Below are 27,631 nucleotides of genomic sequence, written 5' to 3'. Positions count from 1 at the left end.
TTCCGTGGAGAAGGAAATGGCAACCTACTCCAGTATTCTTGCCTGGGAAATCCTATGGATAGAGAAGCCTGGCAGGTTGCAGTCCACGGGGTCGCAAAAGAGTGGGACACAACTCAGTGACTAAACAACAACATGGAAGGAACAGGTAAGCCCTGCATCAGGGCTGCTCAGTCATTCTTTACCCTCCCCTCTGAAATTCATCCTTGGCCCAGTCAGGAAGCAGTAACCAATGGGTACAAAAATAAATTTTACAGAGATAAAAAATTTTTCACTGCTCTAGACAATTAGAGTACGAAGCTTCAAAAAGCATACCTTCTCATTTGTAACAGGCTGGTAGTACCATAATAAAATTTTTTCACTAAATGAAATTTAAATAGATTACTGTATTGGTAAAAAGTATTTTTAAACAATTCACTGAAAATTGCTATACATCCTATAGCCATATAACTAATCAGATAATACTTCCTTAGAGCATCTTTAGCAACCAGAGCTACACTAAGCTTATCTTCAATATCACCATCCTATTCTAGACAGTAGCCAAAATTACAGCAGCTGGAGATTTGAGGATCATAGGAGATCGTCAATGCTCTCTTAAGTCTGAGTTTCTGCTCATAAGTGTTGCTTTCCTTTCTTTAAAAGTCTATATGTAACTTCAGTAGAATGCGATAAACAGTTTCCTAAGACTTAACCACAATGCCTAGATTGCACATTTTGCCAGAAAAAATATTTGCAAGCATCATTAATAAGCCTTCTCTGGTACATATCTCTTCACAAATAGCAAGTAAATAAAAAGGTCCTCTTATTTTCTCTGGGCACTAAGAAAGATATTCTTAAGAAATAAGTTTAGTTATTCACTAAGAAGACTTGGATGGCTATGTTTCTTCTGAAGTTATCACTTTTATCGGGTTATTTTTAATCTTTTTTACAAAGGATAAAATACAGACACACTACACTGATGGTGAAGAGTTAACCACCATTTCTGTTCTTCACTTTGATCATAAAAGTCAACTAGGACAAAAATTAAAGAGGAAAATATAAAATGGAGACTATGACAGACAAAATGAAAGGCTAATTAACTAGAAGGTAATAGTAAATATAAATTAAAAATAATTCAACAATTTTAAAGCAATATAATGATGTTAATTGACATGATTTAACCATTCCATATTCAACTATGCAGACACTATTTTACCCAAACTGTCAAATTTGGATTCCATATTGGAATAAGAGTATGAAAAAATAAGATCAGAAGTTATGGGAAAATGGAAACAGGGTAAGGTAACAGGATGATGGAAACAAGTATCTGTTGAGTTTACAGTGTGATAGGCACTGTGCTGCAGTCTTTTCAGACACCTAATTCTCACTATATCACAACAATCTTGTGAAGACTATTTTTATCTTCATTCTAAAGGTAAGGAAATTCAGTGAGGGCAGATCACTTGCCCAAAGCTGCATAACTGATAAGCAGAAGATACGAGATTTAATTTCAGAGCCTGCATATGTTCCACCCACTATGACTACATTCTTTGGCAGAATGGAATATGTTACCTTATAGTGAGCAGAGCCAAAACCTCTAATAATTTGTATACTCACAACAAATATTAAGGGGACATCACGTCCGTCATGGGCTTTCAGATGGCACTATTCGTAAAGAACCCGCCTGCCAAAGCAGGAGATGTAAGAGACACGGGTTCGATTCCTGGGTCGGGAAGATCCCCTGAAGAAGGGCATGGCAACCCACTCCAGTATTCCTCCCTGGAGAATTACATAGACAGAGGAGCCTGTGGGGCTACAGTCCATGGGGTCACCGAGAGTCAACATAAGTGAAGCAACTTAGCAGGCACGCATGCACTTTCCTCATACGAATCTCGTTTTGGTATTTCCATTTTTCATGGCTCAGTGAAATGTATGCTTTAAACGTCAATACAAACATTTTTAAACTTTTAAATAAACAAATCATTTAATTTTAGAGCTACAAATTTTTAAGTCTGTTTTCACCTTTAAAAAACAAAAACAAAAAAAAAACCTAAAAAGATCTTCCCAAAATCTTTTTTTAATTACAATAAAATCTGACAACAAGTACTCAAGGAATGGAACCTTCTGATTTCAACCTTTTTTCAAAACCCAACAGCGCCCGCTGCCTCTGTCAACACCTGCACTGTCCACCCTGCAGCTGGGCCACAGCCGCCTGGTCGCTGCCACTGTGGTCCCCACTGCATGAGCAGGCCACCGTTCTCAATGAGTAAATGGACTCCTTTCTGTCATCACACATTTAGGGAGTTTCTGAAGGTGAGTGAAGATTGCTGCCAAGCACAGCATGACCTTTATGAGGACAAGAAAGCTATAGAAATTTAGTACCACTCCACCAAGAAGCTGAGTAAGAGCAGTTCCCTGGACCCAGAAGTGTTGAATTGAATCCACAAAGCATTTTCCAACTCAAGTTACTTTTTTACATCATTTCTGTATTTAACTCTTTCACAGCCCTAATGAGTATTTTTTTACTAAACTAATGTCTTGCATGAAATGTCCAACTCCCATGGAAGTCACATACAAGCACATGATTTTTCTTATTACACAATCCAACCAAAATTATGAACAAAATTAAGGAGAAACTGAAGAAACGTGGGTTACCACAACAGTATTAATAAGAGTATGTGAAGCAATGCGCAACACTGCTCTTATGGGAAAAAAGGTATCCATGTTCCTGACTGTCCTTTTGATGAAAATGTACCATCCAACCCTATTGCTGATGACCAGTTAAGTCTTGGGAAAATCAAGTTTTATGAAGAACATGGTTATTGTATAGATGCTCACTGTGTGGCAAGTCTTAGAAGAGCTCCAGTGTTTGCTGCTCCAGCAAGAAGGTAGAATGAAACATGAAGATGCAGTGCAGATCAGAAAACAAAAGCAGCATGGAGTTTGTAACATCAAGCAACTTCTGTATTTAGAGAATATCACTCTTCAACGTGTCTATGCTGCAAAGACTTCAGTGGTCAACAGAACTGAGGTGTCTGATGCTGTCTTGGAAGTAGAATTTCACATAGGACCTAATTTGTTGCACACATGAGCCAAGAAGTTGACTCAGTGAGTAAGTCTAATGTCACTCAGTCATGTCCGACTCTTTGCGACCCCATGGACTGTAGCCTACCAGGCTTCTCAGTCCATGGGATTTTCCAGGCAAGAGTACTGGAGTTGCCATTTCCTTCTCCAGTATCATGTATAGAAGTACTGAAAAGCAGTTTTACCAGGTTATATGTTTGACAGAGCCTCTATGCCTAGGTTGCTACTGTTGTTGTTCAGTCACTAAGTTATGTCCAACTTTTTGCAACCCATGCACTGCAGTGTAACAGGCTTTCCTGTCCTTCACTATATCTCCTGGAGTTTGCTCACTCATGTCCATGGAGCTGGTGATGCCATCCAACCATCTCATCCTCTGTCGCCCCCTTCTTCTCTTGCCCTCAATCTTTCCCAGCATCAAGGTCTTTTCCAAAGATGAGCTCCTGGCATCAGGTGGCTAAAGTCTTGCAACTTCAGTTCCAGTATTGGTCTTTCCAATGAACATTCAGGGTTGATTTTCTTTAGGATTAACTGGTTTGATATACTTGCTGTTAGGTTACAATGAACGTATTTGGACACTTAGCAAAAGACTCCTGCTGTCCAGCATTTCAAATTTATCACTCCTCCCAGTTCCTGAAATCATATAATACTGAGTTATGTCTTCTTTGATCTATTCCCATATCAGAATCTTTACAATACATAAGAAATTTAGAAAGTTTAGGTACCAAAATATGCAGTGCAACATTTTATATTTTTTAGTGTTATATATAGAACTAAAACCCTAGGAACTATGAACATTCTAGATCTTATGTGATTTACTCCTTCAAGTCATTTCTTACTGACAGCAGGGCCTATACAGTTATTTGCTTGCTCACCTACACTAACATTTGCCCACATTCATTAAACTATACATCAGGTTTACATGACCATTGATGTTTGTTAATTTTTTATCAAGTCATATGTCATTGCTGTTTAGTCACTAAGTCATGTCCAACTCTTTGAAACCTCATAGACTACAGCTCACCAGGCTCCTCTGTCCATGGGATTTCCCAGGCAAGAATACTGTAGTGGGTTGCCATTTCCTCCTCCAGGAGATCTTCCCAACTCAGGGATGGAACCTGTGTCTCCTGCATTGGCAGGTGGATTCTTTATCACCGAGCCACCAAGGAAGCCCACAGGTCATATGATGTTATTGAATATCGTCCCATCAATCTCATTTGTGCTGTTATGGAAAATCTGCATTTTGAAAATCTACATTGTACAAAGAAATATATCTTTTAACACCTCCAAGAAAAAAAGCTGTACAATTAATTTAATGTTTGCACTTTTGTGTGCAACAACAGGAAGAGCCTAAAAAGGAATGCGAGAAGGCTATTAAATATTTCCAGTAAGATCTTGCCTTTATCTTGTGCAGAATATAAAGAATATGCTCTTTTATCAGTAAATATTTTTTAAAGGTAAAGATGTTTTGTTACTGTAGCTAAAAATTTCTTAGTCATAACACTTTTGAAGCTCTTGTCATTCTTCTGCACCTACTAGAAGTTGTTCACCAGCTATTATTTTTGCTTGAAGTGTGCTTTTTTCCTTCTCTTCCCAACCTCCCTTTCAAAACAGGAAGTGGGTTTCTGTTAGTGAACTGAACAGACATCTAATTTTTATGACTTTTGAGTTGTATACTCACTTGGATACTTGATAATTATCATATAATTGATCAAATGGTGATGTGTATTAATGTGAGTTTGACCATATATCTACATTGTCTTATAATATGTGGTTATAGTTCTGTAGGCAAAAAATTTGTCAGTGTTTGTCAGTTTATAAAAACCTAGTGCAAGAGCTAAACATCTAAATAAACAACAAAATGGGGGGGAAAAGACCATATCTAAACTACTTTCTTGAGTAAGTGCAATCTACTAAAACTCTTTATCAGTAGATCAAAGTTAATATTTTAATATCTATTTTTATTAAGTATAACAATATAGATAGAAGAACTACAGAATAGTAAGTTAACTTTTACTTATCTAGAATAAATCCGAAAATATATTTGTAGAATAAGCTCCCTTATATGATCTATTTGATTGTCTCTGCTTACAGTATGGTGGAGAAAAACAGTTTAGGTAAATTAATTTCTGACTAATACGGGTTTTACTTTCTAGAATAACATCTCAATTTCATGATTTGAAGCCTTGGAGATGGATATAATTAAATTTAAGTTAATGGGTAGGTATAAGGATTTAATGTCAGGTTACCTTTTTACTGACTTGATTAATCTCCCACTCAAGCTATGGCCAAATTCTTGGAAACCATTAATATAAAACTCTGTGAAATATCTTTTCTCCAAAGAAATTAAATTATGTTCACAAATGTTAATTTCACTTATCCTTTTAACACCTCCTGAGTCAGATATAACGTGACAGAATTACAACATTATTTCTATCAAATTTCCACTAGAAATTCCTCAGAAATTTCTTAAACATACTTATTATTATCACCACTTTCCCTAGTGAAATGTTGAGTTGAGTCTGACTTATTTTGAGGTCACTCCCCCTGCCACCAGTCAAACACTTAGGTTTTCCATGGAAATTATAGTTTCCTTCTCTGCCCTTTTCTCTCCCTGTATCTCCACATCAGTTGAAATTACAAAAATTGGCAAGTGTATTCGAAACACCATATGCTCGCAATACATATCTGCTGGGTGAAAAGGGGAGGGAGGAAGAAGGAAAGGAAAAAGGAAAGAAGGTAGGAAGAGAAGTAAATTAGTGTGTATTCCACCCCACCAATTGTCTTTCTTCCCTCCTATTTCTCAGAACAACCTAGCACCTACCCAAAATCACATGATATCAAATGCATCAGCTCCTTTTATTGCTTCCCCAATACAGTTGTCCCTTGGTTGGCTGGCAAGGGGTTGGTTCCAGGAATCCCTGTGATTACTAAAATTACTAAAATCCACAGATGTTCACGTTCTATATATAAAATGCCTTGGTATTTGCATATACTCTGCATACCAACATTCTCTCTATACTTTATATCATCTCTAGATTATTTACAGTAATAGCTCACTGAGGTTTCTGTTTGTATTTCCCTGATGCTTAGTGAACAGTTAAGCACCTGTTCATGTACCCACTGGCCATCAGTATATGGTGGCTCAAATGGTAAAAAATCAGCCTGCAATGCAGGACACTCGGGGTTCGATCCCTGTGTCGGAAAGATCCCCTGGAGGAGGAAGTGGCTACTCACTCCAGTATCCTTGCCTGGAGAATTCCATGGACAGAGAAGCCTGGTGGGTTACAGTCCATGGGGTCACAAACAGTCAGATACAACTGACCGACTAACTCATTTTCACTGTATCTTCTTTGAGAAAATGTCTGTTCAGATCTTCTGCTCATTTTTAAAATTTTAGTTTTTTATTTATTCATTTATTTGGGCTGCACTGGGTCTTTGTTGCAGCGCATGTGCTTTCTCCAGTTGTGGAAAGCAGGGGCTAATCTCTAGTCAAGGTGTGTGGGCTTCTCATTGTGGTGGCTTCTCTTGTTAAGGAGTACAGGCTCTAGAACATGCAGACTTCAGGAGTTGTGGCATGGGGCTCAGTTGCCCAAGGCATGTGAAATCTTCCTGGAACAGGGATTGAACGCATATCCCCTGCATTGGCAGGCAGATTCTTAACTACTGACCACCAGAGAAGTCCTCTCTGCTCATTTTTTGACCGGATTGCTTTTTTACTATTCAGTTTATGGGTGTGTGCTAAGTCGGCAGCTAAGTCACTTCAGTCGTGTTCAACTCTTTGCAACCCTTGGACTGCAGCCCTCTAGGCTCCTCTGTCCATGGGATTTTCCAAGCAAGAATACTGGGGTGGGTTGCCATGTCCTCCTCCAGGGGATCTTTCTGACCCAGGGATGGAACCCACAGTTCTTATGTCTCCTGCAATGGGAGGCAGGTTCTTTACCACGAGTGCCACCTGGGAAGCCCATTCAGTTTATGAGTTTTTTATATATTTTGATCATTAACCCCTTATCAGATATGTGATTTGCAAATATTTTCTCCCATTCAGTAGATTGCCTTTTCATTATGGATGGTTCCCTTTCCTGCACTTTTAGTTTGATGTAGTCTCATTTGTTGATTTTTGCTTTTGGAGTCAAACCCCCAAAAATTCATCACTATGATTGACGTCAAAGAGCTTACTGCCAGTGCTTGCCTTTAGGAGTTTAACGGTTTCAGGTCTTATATTCAAGTCTTTAATCCATTTTATTTTTCTATATAGTGTGAGAAAATGTTCTAATTTCAGTTTTTTATATGTCACTGTTTAGTTTTCCCAGCACCATTTATTGACGAGACTGCTCTTTCTCCATAGTATATTTTTGGCTTCTTTGCCATAAATTAACTAATCATATATGCATGAATTTATTTCTGGGCTCTCTATTCTGTTCCATTGGTCTATGTAACTGTTTTTATACCAATTCTATACTGGTTTGATTCCCTGATAGCTCAGATGATAAAGAATCTGCTTGCAATGCCGGAGACCCGGGTTTGACCCCTGAGTCAGGAAGATTCCCCGGAGAAGGAAATGGCAACCCAATCCAGTATTTTCGCCTGGAGAATTCCATGGACAGAGAAGCCTGGTGGGCTACAGTCCATGGGGTCACAAAGAGTCAGACACAACTAAGTAGCTAACACTTTCATACTGCTTTGATTACTACAGTTTTATAATATAGTTTGAAATCAGGGCATGTGATGCTCCTAGTTTGTTCTTCTTTCTCAAGACTGCTTTGACTATTTGGGGTCTTTTAAGGTTTTATACAAACTGTAGGGTTGTTTTTCCTATTTCTGTGAAAAATGCCATTGGAATTTTGATAGGGATTGCACTGGGTAGTATAGACACTTAGGTAGCACAGACATTTTAACAATATTAATTTTTCCAATCCATGAACTTCTGTTTGTGTTGCAAGCACAACAGAGGAAAATGTATTAGGGTACCACTTACAGAATCAACCAAAAAAAGAAAAAAACTGACAGCGAAAAATTCTACCGAAAACTAAAAATTCAAAATTTTGAGGCTTATTTGAAAGCTGTTAAACATATAATTAAGTGAAAATATACCTTTTCATAAATTGAATGATTTAATACCATAGGGAAGTCCACTCTCTTTAAATTAATCTACTGTAATGCAAATCAAAATCCCAACAGGGTTTTAAGAACTTGACAAGCTGACTGTAAACTTAATATGGAAGAACAAGATCCAAGAATAGCCAAGACGGTTCCAAAGAAGAACGAAGTCAAGGAAATCAAGTTACCAGATATGAAGACAGTGTCAGGAATGAAGACATTGTGGTATTGATCAAGAAAAAGCATCTCTCATTTCAGCAGTCCATACATAGTACTCCTATCTGTTTAGAAATCAATAAAGAAATTTCTCATTTGCTCCATAAAACTCTTAATGGTCTTCTAAGTCTTACAAATGGATCTTATCTAAACGTAAGAGCATGACAGTAGTGGCCAAATGTTCCTTTTATTATCGTTACTATTCTCCTCCTCAGAGCACATTCTGGCTTCTTAACTATTCTAAATGTTTATCTATCCAAGATATTATGGACTTCACCAAGAACATCACAGGGAGTGGTAGATAGAACAGCTGCCAACGTGAGAATAAAACAACAAGACTGCTCAGAATACATAAGGGTCTATATTCAAACATTATTATTTATATTTTTACAAAATATGAGAAAAAACTGTTGGGAAATGACACATGATAAGAAGCAGAACACTCAAAGGTATAAGTTAATATTATCTTGACAATAACTACAATAATATATTACAAATTATTTACAAAGCATTTTACTACTGTTTTAGTCCTTTTGTTCACAAAAAATGAGGCAAAATTATAAAACAAAAATAGTAGTAGAATAAAATTTTAAATATATATTTATTATTGAGAAAATTTTATAAATTAATGGTAATGGTTTAAAAAAATATTACTCAGTGACCTCCCTATACAAAGTTCTACATAGCAACACAAAGAAAGAAAGTTTTATGTATAGGAAAGGACAGCACGGAGGATATTCTAAATGTTCTAAGAAGGATGAATGGTTAAAAAAAAATGGAAATAGGAGTTAATAAGTATTATGTAGTAGACATCAGAACAAATCAACAGAAGAATGCAGTAAGTTATTATTAACAAAGCAGTAAAGACTGAAGGCTGGTTGAAATTTATGTAATTTTATAGAGAAACAACAGGCGCTGCAGGTTGTTGATCGTGGGAGTTAAAAGACGAAAGCAATATCTGAGAAAGATAATTCTAACAGCTGTGTGTAGGATGAGCTGGAGGGCGAAAGACGCTAGAAATAAGGAATAAACAGCTACAAAGCCGCTGAAGTACAGAGGCATGAAGTACACGAAGCACGAAATAATGAAACTCAGGCAACAGTAAAAGCTACGGAAAAAAGTTAAAATGAGAAAATAGGAGAGGCATTCATTATATTACTCAATTAATATTAATGATTTTCATAAGCACTACATTCAACATGTAGATATACATTTCTAATTAAATAAGGTATTAAATAATCATTGTGCATAATTATACGAACCTCTGTAGGACTGTCATAAGAATAAAATGAGATCATGTTATTACAAGAATTCTCTAATTGTAAATGTTACATAAATATTATCTGTTGTAATTTCTTAGGGAAGAGACAGCTGTGAAATAATAGAAATGCTCCAGCCATAAAATCACAACACCTGAATTCAAATTTTGGCTTTATTATTTAATGGTACCTTTAATGTACCTTAAGCAAGTCATTTAACCATTCTAAATAACAATTTTTAATATGAAAATGGCATCTAGGGAGTTCTCCCATAAAGGTCTCAAGAGATAGATGAAATAATTCATTATAAAATGCCTGTCACAGTATCTGAATTATGGTAGATAGTGAATGTATGCTGCAGGGTGGTAGAAAAGGAGGCCAAAAATAGAGGTCCACTTTGGCTGACCTTATTGGAAAGCCACAAGCATCTCCAAAGAACTATATCTATGGCCTTCTCCATATTATTTTAATGAAAAATTATACAAGAAAATCCCTGAAGTATCTTATTAATGCTCCACCTTACACAATACTCTCTTATGTATAAGATCTAATTCACAGCAGCCTAAAGAATTGTTAGTCAAAAGCTATGTTACCAACCTGATTTTCAAAACAACAATAATAGGCAGTTAGTGATATTTTTTTCTTTTTTAATTTACAACATTATCAGAATTTGCATTTATAATTCTAATATTTATTACCTGAGAAAGAAGTTAAAAGGGACAACCGACCAAAAACACAAAAGTGCATCCTGAGGAACATAAAGAGTAAGAAGATAGAGAATAAATTGAAGTTAATCTGACACAAAGAAATGAATCTGAAGTTCCCTTGGTGAGATCATCCTACCCATGGATCCCAAAAGTAGGACTCAGGGAATAGTTATAAAATCTACTACAGAGCACTTTTAGCTCTGAAGAGTTTATGAATCAAAATCTTAAACAACTATAAGCAAGCAATATTCATAAATATTTCCTTTCTATCCTAGACCAATTAAATTCCACTTAACTAGGGGCCTTTAGTATACTATCCATTCATTCATTCATTCAACTTTGCACAATATACTAAAGAATGCATTGGAATACAAAAAATAGTATCAGAACCTGCCTTGAAGAAATAAGATCAATACATACAAAAAAGTGCCTTGACAGAAATATAAATAAAATATTTATACAAGAAGGACCAAGAAAGCTTTAGGGAATGTATGAAGTGAATTTGGACACATGGAAACCTGAAAGGAGGGAAGAAGGAAAAAAACTATAGATGAAAGAACAAGTGTAAAGCAACGACAGATGCCAATACAGAGACTTACAAGAAGAAAGCATAAAAAACTGAAATGAGCAGAATATTAGATATAGACAGACTACAAAGGCCATGAGTTCCAGAATAAAGGACTGGTACTTTGTTTTGCAAGAATTTATGGATAAGGAGAGAATAAAGCTTTTAAATTAGGAATATTAATCTCATATAATGATTAAAATACAGAGTAAGGGGAAAAAAGGTATTAGAACAGTCACTGGACCATCACTGAGTCACTATTCTATACAGCTGAAATTAATACAACATTGCAAATCAACTCTATCTCAATAAAAAGATAAATTTTAAAAAGAAAAGCTACAGGATTTAACTATAGAAATTATTTATAAGATAGAGATTGTTATAAAAACTCATATCCACCCAGCTTATGGTAGAGCTAAATAATTATATACACATTTAACTCCATAAACTTAATTCTTATGCATTGAGCCAAAAAAACTAAAGGAGAGACAGATTTCATCCACCCAATTACTCAAGCATTTATTCCCCAAAGTCAACATGAGATGAGATGGGAGCTATGATTCTACATTCTCTCAGTCAGTCTCAATTCTCTTGTGCCTCTCACAGCACGAGCATCACGATTCTAGTGATGCTTGAAAAAGATACGGATATTTTTCATATAATATGTCCTTTAATCTGAAGTAAACCACTTCACCAAATGTTCCATCAAAGAAAAAGAACACAGTAATTAGTTCTAGCATTGCTCTAAAACTGGCTGTGTTAGAGTGGATGAAAGATAATGCTATATTGTACTTTATGTACTATTTAAGAAACGTGTAAGAATAACTGGCTCCATTTTTGCTTCACATACCAACTGTAGAAACTAACCTCTGCTTAACACCTTTTCTCTTCCTCATCTTAAGCATATAAAGCTTACTGGAGGTAGCAAAACAGAGATTTAGTCCAAAACTATTAATTGAGGACACAGAATTTCCTAAAAATAGTGAAATTATTTCAAGAAGCTAAAACCAAGCAAAGAAAAACAAACTCTCTGTGAGTGGGTAAGGTTACAGAAAGCACAGCCACAAAGTGCAAGACAGCTGAACTCTGTGGAACTTAAATGTGAACAGGGTAATAGACAAGTTGGAGGGCAACTATAAAAATCTTGTGAGCACGTCATCTTCTTTTCCCCCATAACCATTAAATTCCCTCTCTGAATCAATATTTTGATATAGTATTGTAAAATTCTGACAACCTATGTGTTAAAAGGTCTTTTATATCACATAAATTTGCTAAAAACTAGATGAACACTTTAGAAGACAGAAATGTTCTTACTTTTAAAGTACAAACTTGTGTTTGCTTTGCCTAACTGGTTAATACTTTGGCCACCTGATGCGAAGAACTGACTCATTTGAAAAGACCCTGATGCTGGGAAAGACTAAAGGCGGGAGAAGAAGAAGACAACAGAGAATGAGATGGTTGGATGGCATCAGCAACTCAATGGACATGAGTTTGAGTAAACTCCGGGAGTTGGGGATGGGCAGGGAGGCCTGGCATGCTGCAGACCATGAGGTTGCAAAGAGTCAGACACAACTGAGCGACTGAACTGAACTGAACTGGGTAAAGTATTTTCAAGTCACAAGTTAATTTATCCAACATCTACTGAGCACCTACTATCCAGGCACTGTGCTGGATGCTATAAGTACAAAGTGAAATAAAATATAATCCTTCCCTTCAAGGAGTTAATAATCTAATAAGGGAGACACTATAATTAGTATGTTATAATCAAAGTACATACAAAGGATACTATGAAAGCAAACAAGAAGGTCAGGAAATGCTTTTTTGAAGAAGTATTAAAGTGAATTTGCAAGGTCAGGTAAAAGCTACAGCTGTGCTTTCTAACTTGATTATGCACAGAACCACATATAAAGTTGATGTCTAGGATTCACTTCAGATTTAGTGAATTAGACTCTCCAGGGGTGAAGCTGAAGAATCAGTATTTTCAGTAAGTCCCATAAGTGATTCAGAATCACAGCCAGGTTTTGTTAGCAGTGAGCCAGAAGTATATAGACAACTATTCCAGGCAGAGAGAATAGCTCAGTACAGTCAGAGTAAGTGAAATACAGACAGAAAATCAAAGAGAAATCAGAACAAGAGTACTGATACAACTAATGTGATATTTCAAACAGGATCTAAGGAATTGATGTGTACTTCTTTTCTGCAATAAAGGGCAATCGTCTCTGTCACATGTTTTCGGAAATGATTTCTGACATGAACTAGTTTCTTACTGAAGGTATACGGAAAAGCTAAATGCAAATATTTTGCATTAAAAGAGAAAGCAAAATCCTCCTTTAAAAAAGCAAATAGGGTAAACAAAACACAGTTATAATTTTTATTCAATGCAGTGACCGGTCATTTTTCTCAGGATACACAGGATTATACTGCTCTAAGTTAAAAATGCTCATTAAAGTACAAGATAAATTCAAACAGTATTTTGAAATTCCAGCATTAAAACTGAAAATTGCTCTTAATGATTTTAAGTTTCCAGACTATTATTTCACAATAGCATATTACTTTCTGACTAAAATTTACTTATAATCATAAATTACTTATATTTACCTAATTCCAGGTAGAAGTAAAGCAGAAATAAGTCATCATGAAGAAGAATATTCACCATAATAGGTTAAAAGTCAAAAAGAATCTATTCCATTGATCTCTGTTTGCTAAGCAACAAATAGTTCAAATCATCAACTATCTAAATCCCAAATTCATTCCCCAACAAAGACTTCATAATCAAAGATATAGAAAGGAAAGCATCTGAAACAAGAATAAGAAAATTCTTCAGAAACCCTGGGAAAAACCTAATATATAAAATACACCCTATGGCTATATTCTGTTTCTAAGAAGTCCTTCTAAAGCTTAAATTCTTCTAAAACTTAAATCATTTAAACCTTCAGTTCAGTTCAGTTTAGTCGCTCAATCATGTCCGATTCTTTGCAACCCCATGAACCGCAGCATGCCAGGCCTCCCTGTCCATCACCAACTCCCGGAGTCTACCCAAACTCATGTCCATTGAGTCGGTGATGCCATCCAACCACCTCATCCTCTGTCGTCCCCTTCTCCTCCTGCCTTCAATCTTTCCCAACATCGGGGACTGTTCAAGTGAGTCAGCTCTTCGCATCAGGTGGCCAAAATATTGCAGTTTCAGGTTCAACATCAGTCTTTCCAATGAACACCCAGGACTGATTTCCTTTAGGATGGACTGGTTGGATCTCCTTGCAGTCCAAGGGACTCTCAAGAGTCTTCTCCAACACCACAGTTCAAAAGCATCAATTCTTCAGCGCTCTTTTTAAAAGCTTACTTTAAAAAGCTTTCTTTTTAGTCCAGCTCTCACATCCATACATGACTACTGGAAAAGCCATAGCCTTGACTAGATGGACCTTTATTGGCAGAGTAATGTCTCTGTTTTTAATATGCTGTCTAGTTTGGTCATAACTTTCCTTCCAAGGAGTAAGCATCTTTTAATTTCATGGCTGCAATTACCATCTGCAGTTACTTTGGAGCCCAAAAAAATTAAGTCAGCCACTGTTTCTGCTGTTTCCCCATCTATTTGCCATGAAGTGATGGGACCAGATGTCATGATCTTAGTTTTCTGAATGTTGAGCTTTAAGCCAACTTTTTCACTCTCTTCTTTCACTTTCATCAAGAGACTCTTTAGTTCTCCTTCACTTTCTGCCATAAGGGTGGTGTCATCTGCATGTCTGAGGTTATTGATATTTCTCCCGGCAATCTTGATTCCAGCTTGGGCTTCATCCAGCCCAGCGTTTCTCATGATGCATAGAAGTTAAATAAGCAGGGTGACAATATACAGCCCTGACATACTCCTTTTCTTATTTGGAACCAGTCTGTTGTTCCATGCCCAGCTCTAACTGTTGCTTCCTAACTTGCATACAGGTTTCTCAAGAGGCAGGTCAGGTGGTCTGGTATTCCCATCTCTTGAAGAATTTTCCACAGTTTATTATGATCCACACAGTCGAAGGCTTTGGCATAGTCAATAAAGCAGAAATAGATGGTTTTTCTGGAACTCTCTTGCTTTGTCAATGATCCAGCGGATGTTGGCAATTTGATCTCTGATTCCTCTGCCTTTTCTAAAACCAGCTTGAACATCTGGAAGTTCTTGGTTCACATATTGCTGAAGCCTGGCTTGGAGAATTTTGAGCATTACTTTACTAGCGTGTGCGATGAGTGCAATTGTGCGATAGTTTGAGCATTCTTTGGCATTGCCTTCCTTTGGGATTGGAATGAAAACTGACCGTTTCCAGTCCTGTGGCCACTGCTGAGTTTTCCAAATTTGCTGACATATTGAGTGCAGCACTTTCACAGCATCATTTTTCAGGATTTGAAACAGCTCAACTGAAATTCCATCACCTCCACCAGCTTTTCTCACAGTGATGCTTTCTAAGGCCAACTTGACTTCACATTCCAGGATGGCCCACTCTAGGTGAGTGATCACACCATCGTGATTACCTGGGTGGTGAAGATCTTTTTTGTACAGTTCAGTCCTTCTAAAACTTAAATCATTAAAAAAAAAAAACACCTAATGACTTATAAGGGGCTTCCCAGGTCACTCAGGGATAAAGAATCCACCTGCCAAGGCAGAAGACATGGGTTTGATCCCTGCGTCAGAAAGATCCCCTAGAGAACAGAATGGCAACCCACTCTAGTATTCTTGCCTGGGAGATCCTATGGACAGAGCAGACTGGCAGGTACAGTCCACGGGGTTGCAAAAGAATCAGACATGACTTAGCAACTAAACAACAACAAATGAATAATAGACAGGACAAAGACTCATTTACCAAAGTGAAACCTACTGCCAAATAATGCATAGTAATTCCCTGGAGGAGCATGTTTGGTATAGAAGAAATAGCAGTTAAAAATCAACAGACTAAACACATACACCTATTTGAAGAGAACAAATTATAGTAATCAGCTAATGACAAGAATAATTCTTATACTTGATATAACAAATCATCCTTTCTCAGACCTAATGTACTTTTTAAAAGTGATATTACCAAGATGCCTTAATTTCCAGGCGAAATACAGGAATTAAATTATAGTTACAATTATAGGCTATAGTTGTCAGCTTGTTAGGTTAAAATGATCTATTGACATAGACTGTAAATTTGTTTCTTGAGTCATGCACTGCTTCCTTTCTGCTCCTGCAGCATTTTATACATACTTCTATTCACTTTAAGTACCTAAGTCCTGCAAAGAAGGTGGTACCATCACCAGGTAATAGCCAAGGAAACAGGCTTAGTATGGCAAAGTGACTAACCGAAATCACCACTGAACCACTGAACCCAGATTTCAAACTCAGATCTAACTGCAAAGCTCTTTCCACACTGCTTCACATGGTAGAGAGGAACCAGAGGACTAGATGAATCACACCTAGGTAACCAAACTGACTGCAGTTTCTTCTATAACTGATTCCAAAGTAGCTAAAATAGATCTACCATATCTGACAAACCAAAGGTGGAGGACAGATATTTGGGGGTGGAGGTGTGGAAGCTCTGCTTAGTACCTGAGCTCCCTTATACAATTAGAGAATACACCACTTTAAGAGTCTTCACAGAAGGCAGGGGCCCCCTCCCTATTCAGAAGCCAACAATGCCACATAGTCATTCTTCCTGTCACCCCTGCAGCATGGACATGGGCACCTAATCTATGCTCTGCCAACATGACATTCCCATCAAGCACTCTAAATTAAAAGCTGGAGATGGTAAGAAGCTGGGACAACAAAGGTCAGATTGTGGCAGCAGTTGCAGCGTTAAATTTCCAAAGGCAAAAGGTGGCAGCTGTGTGATGGCTGAGTCTAGCCTTCAGCAATTCGAGGCTGCATTCCTGTCATCAGACTGGTTTTATGCTACGATTTTCAGATACGCCTTTTCTGTTACGTAGTCTCTCCTGTTCCTGACTCTTCAAGCGCTCAACCCTCCCAGCAAATTGGTAAACTAATCAATATGTTTTCAATAAATACCTTTTCTACTTGAATCGGTCAGAATTGCCTTCTGTTACCTACAATTAAACCCAGACTGAGGCACTGAATAATTAAATAAGGGACACTAAACAATTATATTTTATCAAATCTTCCTACCTTAGTATTTATTGATTGCTGTTTTATGTAATTTGCCATTATAGTCTTAAAAATACTTTATACATGACAGTGTGCTGTAACAATAACAAAATAACTTCAAATTAGGTTTCTTTATATTTTTCAAAAACAACACAAATACACAAATATAATAACAGTCATCTAAAAGCAATTTTCACTGAGGTTCAGAGTTAAGCTTTATTAAGAATTCTTACCTGTCAGGAATACCTAGCCTCTTGACACTTCTATAAACAGAAAGAGTATTTGCAACATGTCGATAATTAAACCAGAATCTGGAGGTACAAACCTAAAGTATCAAAACAAATATATTATTTGTAGGAATCAAAATAAACTACAGAGTTACAAAATTACTTCTGTTTAAGTAGGATATAGCGATGCCTAAAAAGTGTATCATAATCAGGCCTACAAACAGCAAAGCACCTGAAGAATTGTCAATAAAACCAACCTCCCTAAAAAGAGGTCTTTCATAACTGGTCTTAAATTAAAAAAACTATTCGGCTTAAGAGAAAACAAATCTTTGTGGAATTTAATCAAATACTGAATCAACTTAGTTACTCTCAATTTATGTGATCCTATAACATTCTTATTCCTAAAATATTAAATTCTTTAGAACCCAAGACAAGGAACATAATCTCATCACAGAATAGAAGAGAAAATTAACTACACTGAGTTATATACTATTCCTTTCACTCTGGATAGCTTCCTAATTTTAGTTGTGAAAAATGTAAGATAGAGATAAAAACAGAGCATAGAAAATGATTTTATATGCACATAAGAGAATGCATCATAAAGAAGCTGTTGAACTGAAAAGAAAACCAGAAATGATTCCAACAAACTTTACACTTAAAAAAAAAAAAAATGATCCCTAAAAAAGATACCATGGATACGAGGAAAATCTAATGCAGTGCCTCAGAAGCCAGCCCTCTCGAGCATCTATTCCAAAGGAAAAACCAGAGACTGGGTTAGTTGGTAGTGTACCTACTTGCTAAGCATCCTAACTCCTATCACATACTTCTACTAATGGTTTAAGTGTAATGACAGATAACATCACAAACGTTCTTGCCCCTGCAAGTGAAAAGGAACTACAAGCCTTTTTCACTACAATGAATTTTCAACCCGGAATCCAATAAGGAAAACACTAAAATTTTTGACTACATTAAAGAAAAATGTACCATATAATCCTAACAGAAATGAAAAACTTGAAATAATTATAACTTAATAAGATGAACAACTCCATTCTGAAAAATGGGCAGAGGATGAGACCAAGCATTTCATAACAAAGGTCTTAAAAATGGACAATGAAACTTTTAACAATGCTCATTTTCTGTCATAATTTTAAAAACATAAATTGATAACCATCCAAAAGCCTGACAATTCATATTATTGGCAAGGCTGTGGTGAATGAACACTCATATCCTACTTATGGGAAGGTAAACTAATATAAACCTTCTAAGAGGGTAATTTGCAATACATACCAAGTTTTAAAATGTACTTATTTTTTTATTTAGCTCATATAAGCAGCAAAATCAATGATCAGTGATCAATGCAAAGAAACAGAGGAAAGCAATAGAATGGGACAGACTAAAGATCTCTTCAAGAAAATTAGAGATACCAAGGGAACATTTCATACAAAGATGGGCACAATGAAGGACAGAAATGGTATGGACCTAAAAGAAGCAGAAGATATTAAGAAGAGGGGGCACGAATACACAGAAGAACCATACAAAAAAGATCTTCATGATCCAGATAATCACAATGGTGTGATCACTCACCTAGAGCCAGACACCCTGGAATGCAAAGTCAAGTGGGCCTTAGGAAGTGTCACTATGAACAAAGTTAGTGCAGGTGATGGAATTCCAGTTGAGCTATTTCAAATCCTAAAAGATGATGCTGTGGAAGTGCTGCACTCAATATGACAGCAAATTTGGAAAACTCAGCAGTGGCCACAGGACTGGAAAAGGTCAGTTTTCATTTCAATCCCAAAGAAAGGCAATGCCAAAGAATGTTCAAACAACCACACAACAGCACTCATCTCACACACTGGCAAAGTAATGCTCAAAATTCTCCAAGTCAGGCTTCAACAGTACATGAGCCTTGAACAGATGTTCAAGCTGGCTTTAGAAAAGGCAGAAGAACCAGAGATCAAATTGCCAACATCCACTGGATCATTGAAAAAGCGAAAGAGTTCCAGAAAAATATCTATTTCTGCTTTATTGACTATGCCAAAGCCTTTGTGTGGATCACAACAAACTGGAAAATTCTTAAAGAGATGGGAATACCAGACCGTCTTATCTGCCTCCTGAGAAATCTGTATGCAGGTCAAGAAGAAACAGTTAGAACTGGACATGGAACAACAGACTGGTTCCAAATAGGAAAAGAAGTACTCAAGGCTGTATACTGTCGCCCTGCTTATTTAACTTATATGCAGAGTACATCATGAGAAACGCTGAGCTGAATGAAGCCCAAGCTGGAATCAAGATTGCTGGGAGAAATATCAATAACTTCAGATACGCAAATGACACTACCCTTATGTCAGAAAGTGAAGAACTAAAGAGCGTCTTGATGAAAGTGAAAGAGGAGAATGAAAAAGTTGGTTTAAAATTCAACATTCAGAAAACTAACATCATGGCATCTGGTCCCATCACATCATAGCAAATAGATGGGGAAACAATAGAAACAGTGACAGACTTTATCTTTTTGGGCTCCAAAATCACTGCAGATGGTGACTGCAGCCATGAAATTAAAATATGCATGCTCCTTGGAAGAAAAGTTATGATCAATCTAGACAGCATATTAAAAAGCAGAGACATTACTTTGCCGACAAAGGTCCATCTAGTCAAAGTTTGGTTTTTCCAGTAGTCATCTATGGATGTGAGAGCTGGACTATAAAGAAAGCTGAGCATCAAAAAACTGATGCTTTTGAACTGTGGTGTTGGAGAAGACTCTTGAGAGTCCCTTGGACTGCAAGGAGATCCAACCAGTCTATCCTAGAGGAAATCAGTCCTGAATATTCATTGGAAGGACTGATGCTGAAGCTGAAACTCCAGTACTTTGGCCACCTGATGCGAAGAACTGACTCATTGGAAAAGACCCTGATGCTGGGAATGATTGAAGGCGGGAAAAAGGGACACCAGACAATGAAATGGTTGGATGGCATCACTGCCTCAATGGATATGAGTTTGAGTAAGCTCTAGGAGTTAGTGATGGACAGGGAAGCCTGGCATACTGCAGTCCATGGGGTTGCAAAGGATCGGACACAACTGAGCGACTGAACTGAACTGAAGCGTGCAAAAATAGGTATTCAAGGATTTTCACTATAGTATTGCCTATATTAGCAAAAATCAAAACCAAAAAGGGTAGAAACAAAATCATTACCCATCAGTATTACTTTTTTCACCATGAGTACAGATTATATAACTTTTTTATTAAACAGAGACAAAACTGTTTTATTCAAAGCAGATTCTGAAACTAAAATGGAATCCAATTTTCTTCTATCTCCCTCTGGTGGCAAGTTTTCTCAGTCATATTACAAGAGCAAAGGGGCATTTCATTTACCTCTGACCATCCAGTCAAGGCTAAAACTAACTCAAACTGCGAGGGGGGGGCGGGAGGGGAGGCGGTTGGAATATACACACACACACACGTGTGTGTGTGTGTGTGTGTGTGTGTGTGTATTTAATCTGAATTAAATAATATTGAGAGAAACGTATGTTTTATACTTTCAACTTGGCCCTTCCTGGTCAAATTTCATAATTTTCCATTTAAGAAAGTACAATTTACTGAAGTCTCACTCTAGTAAATCTGAGTTAACACATAAAAGTGTTAGTCGCTCAGTCATGTCTGATTCTTTGTGACCCTATAGACTATAGCCCACCAGGCCCCTCTGCCCATGAAACTTTCCAGGTAAGAATACTGGAGTGGGTGGCCATTCCCTTCTCCAGGGGATCTTCCCAACTCAGGGATCAAACCCAGATCTCCCCGGTAGCATTGCTGGTAGATTCTTTACTGTCTGAGCACCAGGGAAGCCATTAATGTGTACCATATTGCACAAATATGAAAACAGCAGTTGTGAAATACTCAGTGGTAATTCTTTTTCACCCTCAGTTTCTCTACGGAGACCCAGGTAGCTGAGATTAGAAAGGGGCTCAGTTTCAAGAACATGGAAGTTCCCAGAACAAGGAAGAATTTAATGTGTGTGTGGTATAAGCTAACAGGCTTCTATTCTAAAGGAGCCTTCTGGAAATTAGCTGTCTGCACATAGGCAGTTATTCCCTCTTTTAAGAATTTCCATAAAGAGACTAACTGGAAGTGCTCTTAAGTTTCCTACACTTCCCTGGTGGCTCAGAGAGTAAAGAATCTGCCTACAATGTGGGAGACCCAGGTTCGATTCCCAGGTAGGGAAGATCCCCTGGAGAAGGAAATGGCAACCCACTCCAGTATTCTTGCCTGGAAAATCCCATGGACAGAGGAGCCTGGTGCACTGCAGTCCATGGGGTCACAAAGAGTCAGGCACAACTGAGCGACTAACACTTTAGTTTTCTACAAAACAAGTTTATCTTCTCAAACTTGTGGATCATGGCCTGCTACCTCACAATTCTGCCCAATTTAAGTGATCACTAAAACCTCTCTTCTTATCATGAGCAGCTTTTGTTCAATTCCTTTATAAAATCTCTTATGAGAGTAGCATATAAAAGGTATTTGTTCCTGAAGAACAAGAAAATGAGTCATGAACCTGAACAAGAAAATGAGTCATGAGACATGTTACTATTCTATTTAATCACAATAACATAAAATTAGTCTGTCTTCTTCTAAACGTTTCTGTATAACTTGAATTTTCTACAATGATCATTTATTTTTGTAAACAAAAAAAAGAATTTTTTTAAGAAAATAGCCAAAGTAGAGAGCTTCTATAAACTAACATTATAGATAAGAAATATTCAATGTAAGTTACTAGTTTCTGTCATTAAAATGCCACTATACTTCATAAAATACAACAGGATCTCTAGCTTATCTATTTTTTACATATCACCACTTGACAGATATACTGAAAGCAAAGAATATTATTAGTTGATGTGGCCAATTTAAAATATAATTTTAATATAATTTGTTACAAGAAATAAATTTTATTCTTAAGAATTTGATTCACACAAAATTTCTCAGACACATATCTAATGTAAATAAGGTAAACCTTTATAGAATACTTACCAAAACTGCCCAGTTGTTTGTATGGCCACTTCTAAAGAACTGTTCTGCTTGATCCTAGTAATCAAATAACAGCAAAAAGATTAGAAGAAAGTCAAATTTCCCAGAATAAAGATTGATAAAGGGCAGTTAAGATTCATGGAACTTTTAGTTACAATAAGTCATCACCACACAAGTCTATAAATATTCTAGTATCTGACTTTATGAAAGACAAAATAATTTTATTTCGGGGGTTATTGTGAGAGGGGCTGTTTTTAAACATTTTATCTCAAATACAGTCAGCTCTTCCTCATATGTTTCCAGTTTTCCATTCAGTCTTTAAATTGTGAATGACATTTCATGTCTTGATTCTACACATAACAATATCCTTCCTGCTGAATAGGAATGAATATTGAATGCTTCCTATTATTTTATTTGAACTCACCAATATATCTGATTGAATACATTCTCTGGCATACTTCCTTGTACCACTTTACTATCTGTTAAGAGTAAATCATAATTACATTTGCCATCACAGAACATTAAAAATCTCAACATCCAATACCATCCAGACACCTAATGAATATGATTTTTATTATATATTAAAATAACAGTGAATATAAACCATAATGATCTCAGATCTGCTCCTGCTGCTGCTGCTGCTAAGTTGCCTCAGTCGTGTCTGACTCTGTGCGACCCCATAGATGGCAGTCCACCAGGCTCCACCATCCCTGGGATTCTCCAGGCAAGAGCACTGGAGTGGGTTGCCATTTCCTTCTCCAATGCATGAAAGTGAAAAGTGAAAGTGAAGTCGCTCAGTCGTGTCTGACTCTTCGCGATCCCACGGACTGTGGCCTACCAGGCTCCTCCGCCCGTGGGATTTTCCAGGCAAGAGTACTGCTCCTAAACAGCGTTAATTATGAGAACAATCAGACTGCCTGGATTCAAATCTGGACCCTACTACTTACTAGCTGTATAAACTTAGGAAAGCTGCTTAACTTCTTATGCTTCCGCTTCCGCATCTATAAAATGGTAGCATTATCTGACGCACAGAATGTAGGAATGGTGACTGGAATATAACTGCAAAACGAATATTAGCTCTTTTAATTTTCAGCTAGGAAGAAAATTTCCGGAAGAATGAAATTAAAAAATCACTCGAGTGCATGTGTTTGTGTTATATATATACCTGTAACATCTTATGGACAAACCAGAATTAACTTTTTGGCCAACCCAACCCAATATATATTTCTTTTTAAACTTCTCAACAGTTGAATAGATGCTAAAGAAAGCAACATGCAGTAGTGAGCTAGGAATCTGAAGATCTGGGTTTCTGCCCAGATCCTATCCCTTACCTGGCTGTGAAACGAGACTAAGTCATTTAGCTCTCTGGACTTGATTTTCCTCATGTAGAAATGAGAGCTGACCCAATAATCTCTAATGTCCCTTCTAGCTCCAAAATTCTCACATTGTTAAGACTTCAGTGAAAAAAATTGAGATGTCAAAATTCTTTTGTGATTGTTAAGATAATACAGACACTGCAAAGTTATTCAATCCACATATGGTTAGTGGAGCACCTATTATGTGCCAGGTACCATGTAATGTACAGTGATCCAAAAATCACTTAAAAAGCATGCTGCTTTCTCTCAAGAATCCCTGAGGTCAATAAAGACAAGCATGCAAACACATTACGCTACAATATAACATTCATTCATTCATCACATACATTGGGTACCATGTGCCAGTTACTGTTCTCAATGCTCAGAACACAACAATGGGCGAAACAGTGCTAGTACTTGCCTCCAAAGAGGTTACTAGACACACACCAAACAGATAAGGACAACCTACAAATTCTCTAAAGGTAAGATATAGAGTATCATAAAAGACTAATAGGGGGACCTGACCTGATGAGGGAATGGGAGGGGGAGCCCAGCAGGGATGTCAGGGGAGGTTTCTCCAGAGAAATTTGGGTTACGATTCAACAGATAGAGAGGGAAGATAATTCCAGACAGAGGGAACATTACCTGAACAGCAGAAGGGACCTTAAAGGTTCTAGAAACTAAAAGAAGATTAGCATAACCAGAAGTTTTAAAGAGAGGGGAGATAGAACCAGAGGTGCAGGCAGGAGCCCAAGTATGCTAGGCTTGTTTATGGGTCATAACCAAGATTTAGCTCTTTATCCTTAAAACAACATTAAGGTATATATAGGTGACATGGTCAGATTTGTGTATTTAAAAGTTACTCTGGCTGAGGCTTGGCGAACAGACTGGATTGAAAAAAGAATGACCTGAGGCAGACCAAGTAGGCAGCTATTGCCCTATAAATGAAAGATGATGGAATAATAGTGAATACAAACTATACATGGGTTATAATATGATAGACGAGTGCTATACTAGCCAAGTGCACACATTACAACAGTAAATGCAAAATAAAAAATAGGGAAAGGTTTTATAGGGGTTAGCTTTTACTGCATTTTAGTAAATGAACAAACAAAGGAACAGGAAGAATAACACATCAGAATGTAAAAAAGCACAACTATGTAACTACAAAAAAGAGCAATAATATCCGAAACAAAGTATACAGAATAATCTGCTAGAATATATAAGAAAAATAGAATTTCTATACATACTTATATTATCTAGACAACACACTTCATTAATAGCGAATATATAAATTAGCAATAATTCATTAATATAAAGAAAGCATGCATGCTTTCTTTTTTAAATGGTAGAGTTGTGTATTTAAAAAGTTTTCAGCATTAGTCTAAGCTCAACGTCTGACATGGTGGAGAGAATGGACTCCTATATGAAGACTGAGAAGTAGGCAGAGACTAGATCATGATGTTTACATTTTACTCCGTGCAAAAATACTGAAAGGATGCAATCTGAAGAATGGTCTGATCAAACTTACTTTGATGAAGACTAAAGTGAAGGAATTTGGAAGCCTGAAGAAAACAAGATAAGGTTACTGAAATAGTCTAGGCAAGAAAAGACAAGGGCCTGCATCAAGCCAGTGGAACTGAAGAAGTGAAAGCAATTTTAAAAATTAAGAATACAGAATTTAGTGATGATTAAAATGTAAAATAAAGAGAGGAGTTCTTTTTTTTAAAGCCTAGGTTTCCAGCATAGGGGAAACCCCATAGGAGGTGGGGTAGGTCCGAATATAAAACTTTGGACACAAATTTTCAAACGTCTGCTATTCTGAAACATGATGCTAGAGATGTAGGCTGCAGAACTGGACGAAGGTGTTATCAGAGTACAGGGAAGAGTAAAGGCTTTATATCTGGTCAAAACTTAGTGTGAGCCAAAAATAAAACACTGTACCCATCTGATTCCTAGTAGAGCACTGTAGTTTGGCAGCGGGGACGTAAGCGCGGCACTCTAGAGCTGACCTTTCACCTACTAGGGACTGCACGCTCTTCGGAGCAAAGGATCAGGCCCTCTCCCGCCGCCCAGGACTTGATTCTTTTCATTCGCCATTTTAAAGGTTGAAACAAACAGTCACTGTCCTCTCCCGTTCCCTGCAACACCCTCCCCACAGCACAGTCAGCTTAGTAAGAGGCTGATGGGTGATTCCAGGAGGCGTCCCTCCGTGGCTGTGTATCGGACATCTGCTGGACGCTTACGGCCACGACACAGCTGTCCCCCGCAGGGCCCTGTCGTTCAGAGGGCCTGACTCCTACCTCGATCTGACTAGCGGCCAAGCTGCCGAAGGGCAAGAGCAACAACCCTGCCAGGGTAGTCAAGCCCTGGCTGAGAATATAGGTGTCGACCATGTTTGCCGGCTTCAGCGCACCTGGAGAGGCGGGGCGAGTGCCGTAAAGCAGGACGGGGCGGGGTTTGCGTAGTTGTTTTTTTTGTTTTTTTTTTTTTGTTTTTTTTTTCTTTGCGACACTTGCCCCGCCTCCTAGAGGGCGGCCGCCTCGCCAGCCTTCGAAAACCTGCGCTTCCCACAGTCCTTGCGTTTCCCAGGTAGCTGGGACTGAGTCTGACCCTTGAACTAAACTTTCAGGTTTTGTATTATAAACTGGACGTTTTAAAACTTTTTTGAAAAGCAGTGGAGAAAAACTGTGAGCCTATAAACCTTAAGAAGCTATTACTTCCTTTTTTTGGTTAGTGTTGCCCACTCTGACTATATGAAGCATGATGTGATGTGGAAGAGTAAGCTTTGGGGTACAAAAAGGTGGTTAATTGGATCAATTGCAAATGAAAATATGGGTGAGCGCTCCAACTATTATACTAGGGGTCTATTACCTGTTAAACGTATGAACATGGAGAAATTAGTTACATTTTTGTTTATTTTGTAATTATAGAGCTAAAACATCTCAAAGTCTGAGGATTTAATAAATCATGTGTATTCATTCCATTATGTTTATTATATTCATTTAGTTTTAAATTCTGCTTTGCATCTAGCATGACATAAAAGTATTTATGCTGCTTCATAATCTTAGTAATTTTAACATTTAATGTGACATGGAATTCTGTCCCTTACTGAGGCCTCAGCCAAAGTAATTGCCGGTCTTTGGGGCAGTCTTTAAATTTCAGTATTAAAATAATATTATAAAGAGTTATCTTTGGACAGTTTTTTTATGTTTCTGAATTATTTTCTTTGGATAATTTTCCTGGAATGAGTATCTTGAGTCAAAAGACACAAAAGCTTTAGTCACTATGAATGATGTTGCTTTCCAAAGTGTACTAATTTACAATGCCATCAAAATATGCAACTGAACACCAAATTATACCGTTTTTTTCCCTCTCAATTCCTTGGTGTAAAATGTTACCTCAAGATTGTTCTAGTCTTTAATTATCATCAAGACCTTATGTTGTTTTTTTTTTTAATGAAATATCTGTATGTCCTCTGATGTAAAATTTACATTCATAGCTTTGTTTTACATGTGCATTTGAATGATATATTTATAAAGAAGTGATATTGACCCTTGCCATAGTTTATGCTGTTGCTTTTCCCAGTATCTTGTCTCTCTTTCTATTTTGTTTCTTTTGCTTTTGCACTTTGTATGATCTTTAAGGTCAGGCTTTCCCTGATGAAGATAAGAAAGCTAGCACATGTCCAGCATGTCTTGTACCTGAATGCTTCAAGTTCATATAGGTCTCAAATCAAAAGTTTTGTTTTCTTTTAATTTTATATTTAACTCTTCAACTATCTGGAATATATTTCAGTATATTCTATAAGATTTTGTAAGATATTGTCAATTGCTGTATAACAAACCACCCAAAATTCTGTGGTATGTCCATACCTAGATACACAGGATGTAGAAACAGGGAGATGTGATTCTGTGGGAGCCATTGCAATAATGATCTACCAGTACTTTTATCAAAATTAGTATTTAATTATCCAATATAATTTTCTACATAATGCTAACCTTTCTTATTGACTCCTG

The 27,631-nt window shown here is 37.1% G+C and overlaps 1 protein-coding gene across 3 annotated transcripts in view; it reads right to left on the bottom strand.

The window, feature by feature from the left end:
- Nucleotides 1-26,043, bottom strand: part of PIGK (phosphatidylinositol glycan anchor biosynthesis class K) — a 130,389-nt gene extending 104,346 nt beyond the window's left edge. For all 3 annotated transcript variants that reach the window (XM_061121598.1, XM_061121600.1, XM_061121599.1), the window contains exons 1-3: nt 25,916-26,043; nt 22,261-22,314; nt 17,250-17,341 (exon numbers count right to left, since the gene is read on the bottom strand). In XM_061121598.1, the coding sequence (XP_060977581.1) occupies nt 17,250-17,341; nt 22,261-22,314; nt 25,916-26,008 (239 nt within the window). In that variant the 5' untranslated portion in view covers nt 26,009-26,043. The remainder of the gene's footprint in view (nt 1-17,249; nt 17,342-22,260; nt 22,315-25,915) is intronic.
- Nucleotides 26,044-27,631: the final 1,588 nt, after the last annotated feature.

Source organism: Dama dama, chromosome 20 (genome assembly GCF_033118175.1).
Source record: "Dama dama isolate Ldn47 chromosome 20, ASM3311817v1, whole genome shotgun sequence".
NCBI classification, from domain to species: Eukaryota; Metazoa; Chordata; class Mammalia; order Artiodactyla; family Cervidae; genus Dama; species Dama dama.
The sequence above is the reverse complement of the archived record's forward strand: the minus strand, read 5'-3'. Positions and strand labels throughout refer to the sequence as shown.